This window comes from Lingula anatina, chromosome 1, assembly GCF_051362555.1.
Source record: "Lingula anatina isolate TDL-2025a chromosome 1, LinAna3.0, whole genome shotgun sequence".
Lineage (NCBI taxonomy): Eukaryota > Metazoa > Brachiopoda > Lingulata > Lingulida > Lingulidae > Lingula > Lingula anatina.
In genome coordinates, this window is record NC_141767.1 from 3,119,816 (window position 1) to 3,131,387 (window position 11,572).

The 11,572-nt window shown below is 37.2% G+C and overlaps 2 protein-coding genes across 2 annotated transcripts; both read right to left on the reverse strand.

The window, feature by feature from the left end:
• Window positions 1-152: 152 nt before the first annotated feature.
• LOC106154725 (beta-1,3-glucan-binding protein) lies at window positions 153-7,540 on the reverse strand. The gene is made up of 9 exons (XM_013529182.3): window positions 7,318-7,540; window positions 4,964-5,038; window positions 4,006-4,090; window positions 3,608-3,784; window positions 3,223-3,300; window positions 2,683-2,800; window positions 2,362-2,433; window positions 1,731-1,902; window positions 153-1,140 (listed from the first exon to the last, which is right to left on the reverse strand). The coding sequence occupies exons 1-9, from the start codon at window positions 7,462-7,464 to the stop codon at window positions 802-804; spliced, it is 1,263 nt and encodes a 420-aa protein (XP_013384636.2). The 5' UTR covers window positions 7,465-7,540; the 3' UTR covers window positions 153-801.
• An 813-nt stretch (window positions 7,541-8,353) lies between these two features.
• LOC106154717 (protein Hikeshi-like) lies at window positions 8,354-11,031 on the reverse strand. Its single transcript, XM_013529175.3, has 2 exons — window positions 10,734-11,031; window positions 8,354-10,578 (listed from the first exon to the last, which is right to left on the reverse strand). The coding sequence occupies exons 1-2, from the start codon at window positions 10,861-10,863 to the stop codon at window positions 10,253-10,255; spliced, it is 456 nt and encodes a 151-aa protein (XP_013384629.2). The 5' UTR covers window positions 10,864-11,031; the 3' UTR covers window positions 8,354-10,252.
• Window positions 11,032-11,572: the final 541 nt, after the last annotated feature.

An 11,572-nucleotide genomic window follows, 5' to 3' on the forward strand; every position in this document is an offset into this window, starting at 1 on the left:
ATACCACTGTACAGAAGTGTGCAAAGAAAAACCAGCGAAATACTAGCAAAAACTTACAGTCTGGACGCGTGCTACAAGAGCGTTGTGAACATGGGAACTACGTGTAGTAATACCATCTCGGTTATTTTAAGGAAGGAAAATGTAAAACTTGAAAGGTTCAAAGCCTATATTTTTGTTGATCAAATCAAACACATTGGATGTGTGTACATCTCAACAACGCTAGAAAAATCAATTTGCAGATTTTTTTTTGTCACAAGGTACATGTACAATGAATCAACTTCAAACATTTGGAATCTCTGTATTTCACAACATATTTGTTCCCATTCGTCCGTATCATGATTAATGGAATGTGAGGATATCCAGGATGTGGAAATATGTTTACATATTTCTATGGAACATTTTGTTCAGGTGCAGATTATTTGTCATTTGAAGAAGCGGGCCATAAGGAATAACAGCTGCTACTGGCTTTGAGGCATATTTGCATAAACAGGTTTAGACCGAATGATTTAGCAATCCTTAATATAAAATATATAATAATATATAAGACAAAATATTGTAGCGAGAAGTTAGCATGTCCCAGTTCAAGTATCTGTAACTGCATAGGTCTAAGTCCAGCATTATATCAACAAGACATTTGTCATCATTGCTCTTCTAAAAAAAAGAAATAATTGCTTGCCATAATTCAAATTTCAGTCCGGCAAATATACATGTATATATACATTCCTGGACTGAAATATATCAATAAAAATTCAAATTTCAGTCCGTCTCATCCACACTTTCTCCTATCTTCATTGAGAAGAACTAAAAGTGCCTAACTGCCAAAATCATAAGGAATAAGACAGCCAGCAACGAACACGAGTACATTCGCAAGATGGCGCCACTGGATGAATCTGGCGTTTTCACAGTTGTGCTAGTTTCCTCCTCAGTTTGATACACGCGCACGGACTTGACCTGCATGGCCGCACCCTCCCCCTCCGCCGTCCATGTAGGATACCACCTGTCCTTGGCCTCCCAGAACGTAGCTGAGGCCTTAGAGTCGCTGTCACTCCACGGTTTAGTGATGTTCCCAGACCCATCTCTCAGGGAATCTGGAAAGAATCCCCCAGTGCCTCCCACTGCAACGTTCATGATGATGTGGAACTGAAATATTGATGAATTGAAATAAATGCAAATGTGAAAAGACACGTTTGATGGATTAAGTGATAGAAAATTATTTAAGTTTGGGATTACATATAATCAGAGTAATCGCAGATGTTTAAACTTTCAGGCACAGGGGACGCAGAATACTTTATATGTACATGTAGTATTTGAGTGCACTTTCAACGGTTTATCTACCATTTTATCCCAAGTTTTCAAAGTGATTTTTTGTAGTTTCCGGTGGCACTGAAAGTTTATAAGGAACCTTTGTGTGTGGCTTCGAATTTCGACCTTTTTTCAATATAAGCTTAACATGCATTTTAAAAATATTTAAAAGTCACACAGACGCACACACTCAAACACGCATTCATTACAAAACTAACTAAATTCTGATACAAAAACCCACCCTTACGTCTTCAGTGAATTAACTTTCAAATAAAGCGTATTCTTAAACAAATTGGCAACCCCAAATACCAGCAACATCTGTATAAATATGTGTATTCCTGTATGAAATTACATCATCTGTCTCTCTCGTACACATTACATAATCTCAACAATACTATGACGGTCTATGTTTTATTCACGAAACTCACAGCTTTATCAAATGGCGCCAGTCTTGTGCCGTCTTTCCAAGGGTTTGGTTGAGTTTGGTTCTTCCACCCGCCGTCGCTCTGGTTACCCCACGCCCAGAAACCGGGAAAGCTGGGGTTTTGATCCAGCAGCGGAGATGGAATTTCTAGGAACTGGTGGCCATCAACGGAAAACCTGTGGACATGGCACAAAGTTAATGGGAGGCGAGTTTCACTATTTAGCTTAATGCACAGATAATACTATAAAGATAAATAGAGACAAATTCATACCAAGATGTTTACATCAATAACTGAATATGAACATCTCTTCACATCAGAGAAAAAAAACTTTACTTTTAAACTTCAGAAAATTTATCAGTGCAAATGTAGCTACGATAGACTCTCCGGCCAACTTATGTTTGACTTCATTACTTTTTATCACTTTTGTCACATTTCTCTACACCTAATGTACACGGTTTATTGAAGAAAATGATCGTTAAAAAATAATAGATCTTTAAAATACAAATCTAAGCTATGCCAGCATATGAAAGTGTAGCCTTTAACATTTAAGTAATAACCCACTCTTCCAAGACACATTTGAATCGATCAATGTTTCAGAATACCATAACAGAAATGTCCAAGATAAAAGTATTACCTGAAGCCGTTGGCGCTCCAGTCAACGACATACTTGTGGAAATTATCTGCAAAGTTGGCTGTCTTGTTTGTACTACAACACACAAGCAGAAATAAAACTTTAAACCAGCCTTTCATAAAAGTTAACTGATTTACAAATTTTCTATAAAATGAAACTGTGTGTCTATGCTCTTAGACAAAACAAATGTTTTGAGCAATTTCACAACCCAATTTCAAACCCAAAGTTACGTGAACTGCTGTGGTCTGCATTGAGATTAATTACATAAAAAGTACTGTATTTGTATAAGTATTGTTGCTGATTTTAAAGACGCAATGAACTAACTATGTTTTATGTGTGAGATGGAACTTATTGTCATCCCAGATGGGTCCCCAGTGTAGCGTTGAGCCAAACGCGTTCACGCCCTGCTCGGATTTATTTACCCCATATAGATCTCGATTTCCTGGGAAATTAAATATGAAATTAAAATAAATGTTACAGATGCATTTGGTTTCAATAAACTATTGTTTAACCTGACAAAAGTAGGTTATTTCTTAGTGTATTTTGTTTATTTGCTTAATATATATCTAGAGTTTCCATGATTTATTTTACTTTTCTCTTTAGCTTCTTCGTGAAAAAAATTCAAGACTCGAGAATATTTTGGTAATTTTCTCGTAACTATTGGCAACCATGCGAGTGAACCCGTCTTAGGTTTTCGTTTGAATATGGGCAACAAAAAAATGATAAAGTGATAAAGTCACTTCTATATTAACACATCTATGCTTGTAAGTGTGTGCGGATATAAGAGTGGTTACATTATATTGCACTTGGTTAACATAATAATATAATACTACAAAAAGGACAGGTGTACTGGATCTTACATACCCCTTGCTTCCACCAGGTCAATTTCTCCAGATCTTGGCCATTCTCCGTATTCATTATCCTCAGGCAAAAGCCAAATAGCTGAAAATACACCCTAAATTTCATTCAGTTTCGAGCAAAAACACTTCTAATTTAAATTGGAGGTATTCAGAAAAACGAAGCGATAGTTCAACAATACTGTTACATAGTTTTCAGTAAAAAATAACATTGCTGTGTCGCTGTTTTCCACCACAGCGTTCTTTCTCTCTCTCTCTCTCTTCTCTCTTTGTCTCTCTCCCTTTCTAATTCCCTCGCTCTTTTTCTCTCTTTCTCTCACTATCTCTGTATCTCTTTCTTCTTCTTCTTCTTCGTCTTCTTCTTCTCTCTCTCTCTCTCTCTCTCTCAATACCTGGCCATATCCAGTCTCCTGCCGGCATTTTGGCCACGACCTCCAGCCGACCGTACTTGAAGCTGAATCTGCCTTTGGTCCGCAGACGAGCAGACATGATGGGGTTCACGATGTACCCGTTTTGTCCAGTGCGCAGGCATCCATAAAACATTTCATTTGTGCAACGGCCATACATTGCTAAAAGTCAAAATATATTTACTTAATATATTTTCTGATTGCTTGAATGTTCCATGGCGCTCTTGTAAACGTGTACAAATATGGATCTTTCTCACCTTTTAAGTTTTAGAATGCTGAAAAACATCCGTAATATTTGTTGACACAATGTGTAAATCAATTCATTACTTTCAAAAAAACATTACATTTAATAGAGAGTCATCGAATATTTGGGGACCGCTTACCTCTTATATCCAATGTCCCATTATAAAGAAAACTTTCGCCAAATGGCTGACCAGTCAAAGGATTGATACTGTCTTTCAGCAAGGTCTGAATAACATCGAAATATCAGTTTGTACAGGGAAAAGATGTTTTCACAGAGGTAATACAGTAATCTCCTGAATGTCAGTTTGTTTGGTACTGTGAACTAATAGTTTTATCATCTGTAAATGCTATTTGAAATTTTATAATTTTATCAGAAGAAACGAAGATTTTAAGAAGTTGCAATAAAACTCGGATTGTCAACAATTCCCATTTTTGTAAGAAATGGACGTTATGGAAAGCAGTACTTTTGTATCTAATTTGTGAAGATCACAATGGCCCCATTCAGAACGGATGATCCGAGTACTTACTGATCCGACAACTAAATATGGCCGTCCACAGTTCAAAAGCGATGTCGCTGATTTTTTATGGTCTCCCGTCTCCACACGCGCCGTCGCTGCAGGGGCCTAGCAATTAAACCTCGGAGCAGAGATTCAATCCGTTTTAAGGCGCGTGTGGAGTCGGGGAGACCATCAGGAATCAGCGGCATCGCTTTCGAACTGTGGTCGGCCATATTTAGTCGGCGGATCAGCAAGTACTCGGATCATCCATTCTGGGGCCAATGAAGCATGGCGTCGCTTCTTGATAGATAAATATCATATTTGTAGTCAGACTTAGATCAAACTGTCTTGCGTTCTTGACAGGATCTGCAAACATACACGCATTTAGGCAGTTAAATTAAGTTCGCATACATGTACGAAAAGAAAGATCCACACAAATCCTTTGAAGAAACAAATAAAGATTTAAAGGGAGACCTGTGTTGATAAAGAACAAATCTCTATATGTCAGGGGTATTAAACCAAAGCCTCCCTTTAGAAAACTTGATAAAACTGTTCAGGGATTCGTTTAAAAGCAAACAATTTCGCAAAAATTGGCACTCACTGGTTTTATGTACAGGGTGTTCTCTCTCACGTAACTGTTAGTTGAGTCGTTAGTGTAGACCTCGAATTCCCAGTTCTGAAAAGAAAGGCGTATTAATCAAAAATCACCGAAAAGTTGGCAATACATAAACAGATATTGTCACAGCAAAACTTGATAGGGCTGGGTTAGCGAGGTAAAATTGTTCACCTGTTGAGGTTAAAATGGTTGTCAGTTGGGCTCACCCCCTCTTTTTATTTATTTATTTATTTTCTTTCACGTTTGCTAATGTTGGCGAGTATTTTCAGGCGGCATGGCCACCTACATCGACGGTATTTGCAGGCTTTATTTTATAATAATAATAATAATAATAAATTTATTTTAAGTCTAAAATCCATTTAAAATGTTCAGTAGACTTTACATAAAATATCATAAATAATACTACATAAAATATCATAAATAAAATCTAGGTAAAACAGCCATATTCCATACAATTAAATGCAATTAATACAAAATTTATAAAACCAATTAAGAGTTAATCAAAATATTTCCTAAAAAGGTATGTTTTGAGTTATTTTTTAAAATGTTTGGTAGACTGAATTGCTATTACTTAATTTGATTCTGTGTTCAATTTCTAGATTTTAGTTGGCAACATTTTTAATAGTAAAAATGTTTCATATTTGCGGAAACTCACTTTTCTCGTGCAAAGTTGTCCCCTGATCATATGAAGTACATTTTAACTACTATAGCAACTCATCTTCACAACATGTGAAGGCAAAAACAACGCTGGTTGAACTCAAATGCAAACAATTATGGCCAAGGCTGAAGTATATGAAATATGGCCATGTGGTCCTCAATTATTCCCACTTTGTCGGTAAATGAGGCCTGCATGCACAGTTTTTTACTTGCAATAGAGGTGCTCCAATTACTGTGGGCTTTGTAAAAATCGGGCCCAAGTCCATAAAGGACAACTTGATGGGTGAAAAGGAAAGAGTAGTAGAGCAGTAAGGAGTTTTGACTTAGAGGCATTCCTTTACACCAACGTAAGGGATTCAAATTAACCTGATACAAACTCATGACACTCCTGGGTTAATGTGCCGATGGCAATGGTGTCAAAACTGCATGGATACATGTAACCAAACTTATCTCTCCATGACAAACGTTTAGGGCTAAGGCAGACCTATGCAAATAATGACGAAAAACCTGAGTTTGTGATAAGACTGAAGATATCCACAATTTTATCTCGTCAGATTTCTTTTTCTTTCTTTTTTTTTTTTTTTTTTTTTTTTTTTTTTTTTTTTTGTAGCACTTTCAGTAGCCCACGGAGAGAAACACGAGCAGCGAGGAACTTCAGCAACATGGCGTTGAAGAGTTTTCCACTGTCACATTGACAAAGTGTCTTTCAAAATCACACCTGATTATCGTAACGATGGATGATTAGAAATGAACACAATACAGTTTATAAAACATTAACGATGGTCAAGGAGCTACATCAGAGATATACCTCCTTGTCGTTATATAAGTAATTTGGTAAAAACCAAAGATAAACAGCATGTAAAGCCAATCTGAAAAAGAACTGCAGTAATTTTCAACTTTACACTATTTCATATTGCAGGAGTGTATTAATACCTAGAGGTTGGTTAAAAACCAAAGGTGAACAATATGTAAAGCCAAACGAAAAATAATTACAAGGGCGTGATTTTACATTGCAGGAATTTTCCAGTATACAGAATGCAGGAGTGTATTCTATATTGGATTTAATCAATTAAATATTATTTGTAAATAACATATATATATAAATTATTAGGTTTTATCGAGTCTATAGGTGCGCCATTTGAAGAGGTGCGTCTTATATAAACCTTCTCTGCCTTTTGCCAATTAATCATGAGCGACCCTCAACGTAATTCGAACTTGGGGGAACATGTTTGTTGAATATACATAGATTAAACATGCCTTTCTTTCTTTTTCATTTTTTTTTCTTTTTGGAAAATATGCCAATAAAGCTTCAGCTAACGTTAAATTTTAGATTATAATCTAATTTCAATTTTAACCGTTGGATCTAATATAAGCCCTATTATATCAAAATCATATAGTGTAGATATGGGTGAACATGCTACTGTGTTTGAATGTCGTTTTGTTCCTCGCAGGTTGAAGACACCGTACACACACAAGAAAATATCACACAGCCGAAGCATCAGTTTCCAGAAAATTCTGGTGCTAACATTAAAATTTTTCTTTACCACAGCATCCACCTCTTAAACTCAACGTACTGTATGCTGGATAAATTGGAGTTTTAAAAATTATTCATTACACCACTACTGCTTATGAAGTTTCAACCATACTTTTTTTTTCAAATTTTCAACTTATTCCACACCTACCCCTCCACCCCATGCGGTGATTTCGTGTTCCCAATTTTTGGGATCCAGCGTATCAAATGTGTCTTCAAAGATGAGATTTTCTATGGCATTATTTTTCGTTACACTGGTAATTAGTAGCACGCAAAGAAACGACCAAGACCCTTGCATTTCGACGCTGTAGTTTATGGTAGTAGTCAAGTGGAGAACGGTCCTCTTCTTTCTACTCAGTGTTGTATGCTGTTTACGACTCTTATATGCCCTTGTAAAATTTCAATGTCAATATACGGTAAGGCTACCGCTTTTAGACTTCTGGTTTACAAATTATTCCTTGAAACTAATACAAAACAAGCTAAAATAGTTTTAAAAAAACCCTAGAAGAGAAATACAGGACTAAAAAGATATATGTTTGGAATTAGTTTTTTGAATGCGTATGGCCGTAGCTAAAGTTTGGAGGGAGTCGAAGCAAGCCACACCCCTGGTGGAGAAGAGTGAACCTGGACCCCAACCCGGGCCAACCTTATCAGTGAATAAATCTGGGTGAAATTCCAGAGGAGGACGGCGTCTCGTCCTGATGCTAGTGATCATTCCTTGAAATGATGCGAACTTCTGAAATTTAAATGACACAATCGAGAAGATTCAACCATCCGTAATACACGCAAAAGTGATATAAATGGCCTATTGCGTATAATGTGTATAATCCTTAAATTATTTATGTAAATATAACGTGAGCCGTAAATAAATGCTCGTCTTTTTCACCATTGTATAATGTAAATAAAGAAGATCTACAAGTGTGCCAGTTTAGGGACAAAATAGAGAAAGTGAGAATGTTGGGGCGGGAGATTGAAGAAAATAGGAAAATGACGCAGGGTACATGTAACCTACATTTCGTTTACAAGTCCTTTTTATTATTACAATGTAGGTCGGGTGTAATTCGAATGCTGCAATTTCTTAACCCCCGTTTTTTTTTCTTTTGAAGAATGTTGCGTAATCTTTCAGGTGTTAATAATGCTCAGGTCTTACATGAAGTTATGAGAACACGTTTAGAGGGGTGAGGTTGCACGTGACTGCTGGTTTTTTTTTAAACCAACATTAAAATATTGGTGGCTGATGGAAATATAAATATCAAAGCTACATTTTCATAGTGTTCTTGTTAAAATAATAATAATAAACTTTATTGAGATATTGCATATATTTTACATATATTCTATTTTATATTATATATATTTTATTTAATTCAAAATCCAGAAAGAAGCCGGGTCATTTTGGCCCTGTTGCACACTATAAGTTGTCGCTCTCGCCCCCCTGGGGAGGATACAGCCCGACTGCCGTATTAGGCGCTCAGAGCTAGCAAACGTACCATTTCTACACTGCCAGACCAGACCCCTGCTTCAACCCCTAAGTGCTGAGTGCCAAGCGGGGCGACAGCAGTTACCGTTTATAAAGGACTGATATTTTCCCGGACGGGATCGAACCCACGTCCTCCCGCTCCAGAGGCGGACACTCTAAGGGTGCATTCCCAGATATTTAGATCGATCCAGAGATTTAGATTTAGATCGACCTAACTCCCTGGGGGTTCACGCTAAATTGCAGTCAGCCGAGCGCGCACCATAATTAATTACTCCCTTACAGCTTTTAGTAGGCGGGACAGATGCTTAAGCCGGCTAAGCTGACGGCAATCTAGTGAGACTCCCCACAGGGATAGATCGATCTAAAATCTATGGGAATGGGGTCTAAGACTGTGTTCCCATGCCTACATCGATCCATCTGGATCGTCTAACTCCCTGGGGAGTCTCACTTAATTGCTATCAACTAAACCGGCTTAAATATCTGTCACGCCTACCGAATCAGCTAGGGGGTAAAGATAATTACTCCGTAACAGCTTTACTAGGTTGATAGCAATTTAGTGAGACTCCCCAGGGAGATAGATGGATCCAAATATCTGTGGGAATGGTCCCTTAGCCACAAGGCCACCCGGTCGGTGATCAAAATATCGGGTTAAGCAAACAATGACAGGCAATTTTTTACACAACCCGAGCGTAAAAACCCCAGGTGTTCATTTATCTTTTAAAATTATCACCTAATGTTAACCTTTACCTGTAATAAAAAGCCATTGGTTGCTGCGCTAGTGATTACGTGGACATGTACACCTGTGTACATAAGGTACCTCTGCTGTACCTCTGTATACTCTGTACGGTTGATTTCACATATTTCCGGGTGCCTGCTAGGCACATATGTACTTAATTCCTTGATTATACCCAAAATAACCCTTTCTTTTCTCAAAAAATGACCTTTTCTTTTGCTACATTGCTGACAAAGCCAAATCAATGAAATATTGTTGAATAATATTAAAAAGACTTACTCCATATATAAAGTTTAATTGGGGAAAAACATGTAATCTTTTATACATACTGTTACCCCGGTACCTGTTACACATGATCTCAAATATTCTGTGAAAATAATAAAAATATCAAAGATTTTGCTTTTGGCAAACATTGCTTAATTTTAACACAAAGCCCCAAACAAATTTAAAAAAAACATGTTGGGTCTTATAAATGACTGTTTGTAGAACAGAACATTTAAATAGCATACATATATGTAAATCCGTCTTTCTTTTCTATGCACTAATGATGCCTGCTTATCCTCATACAACTTAATGAACATCCAAATACTTTTTGTTCATTACAGATATCTCTTTTTAATCTACTGAAATTTATTTGATTAAATAGAAGTATTCTTAACTTAGAGTCTAAATAACATCAGTCAAACATGGCTTTCAGGAAACAGGACGCTGCCCAAGGTCTACAGGTGGTGGGCCAAACATTGTGTATGACTGATGTTTTTTACTTTTTAAGTAATTTCATTTTATCATCCTATCTACAGACTATGAAAAACCTCTTTCACAGTGAATTTACTAATCTGTAAATAACTAACAAAAAACAAATAGATGTCTAATACTTCACGTCTTCCAAAAATTAGGGTTAGTTTCCATTCTTTTCTGAAAGTTTTCATACCATTTCTGCAGGGTGCTCAGCGGAACAAATGTCTCTGAAGGATTCGGCACCATCTGGGCTTGATTTACAGCAAACGAGGAAGCATAATTGAAGAAATTTTCCAGCATCTTCTGTGAGAATGCCACCATGGTGTTCAGTGTGGACAGAGAGGTGTTGGTGGCAGGTGTCTGCTGGGACAGCTGCTCTAGAGGCTCCACTGAGATCCCTATCTGTGCATTATGACTGGGCTGCTGGGAAGACTGGCCAAATGTATTGAGGACTGCATTATCACCTGGATAATAATGGGTAGTGAGAACTTGCCCATGGGGAAGGCACAGTATTCTCACTAAATTACTAACAAACAAACAAAAAACATGCCATTCAGTTTCACATACAGTTACACTACTTAAAATCATATTTTAAAACCTGAGAAACACAAAGCAGTACCTGACTTAAATCCAGATATCTTAAAAATTGCACTTGGTTTGGCATTGCTTATGTGTCCTAACAGCATCCAAGAAGGGCCTGAGGGATTGGGCCAGCAAAAATACACTGAAACCAACAAAAATACAGTCATGTGAAGTTCATCAACTGAAGAACATTAAATCATTCATCACAGGTGCTGAGGATTTCTATGCACACAACTGGCCACGCAACTTTGTTAATAATTCTGCAATAATTACTAAGTGTTCACTTATTAACCATTTCCTTCTCAAATACTTGAAGTAAATATCACATAATCAGAGACTGATATAAGCCGTTTGTGGTATTGGGCAGGCGTTTGTGGACAAGTACCCTGAGATTGCCGGTGGAGTCCAGGCTACAGCAGTAGCCCAAGCCCTGGCTAACTTCAACGGAAAGAGGCGCAGAAACAACGCCCGGCTGAGGGTTATACTTGAGAGAGCTGATGGACGGCGTGTTCGACCACACGGTCTGCTGATATAGCACTTTCTAAGTCAAGCCGTCCCAACTTGATTGGAAATGCAGCCATAACATAACTCTAAAAAACGAACTGCAAGTTAAATTTCAACCAAACTTACTGCTCCCTAAGTTAGTTAAACAATGATTTTATTTAAAACTGTATCTATCAGTTATTACTAATTAGTATAAATGCCATATCAAATTCATGTGTAATATATGCATTTGTAACAATGCTAATGGGTTGTTTACCTTCGGTAATAAGCTAACAGTCTTGGGTGCAAATTGCTGACGCAAAATCCAAAATAACGGGATCTAATTCCTAATCGTATCTACAATACATGTACTTTTCTCAAAGCCACAAGGTT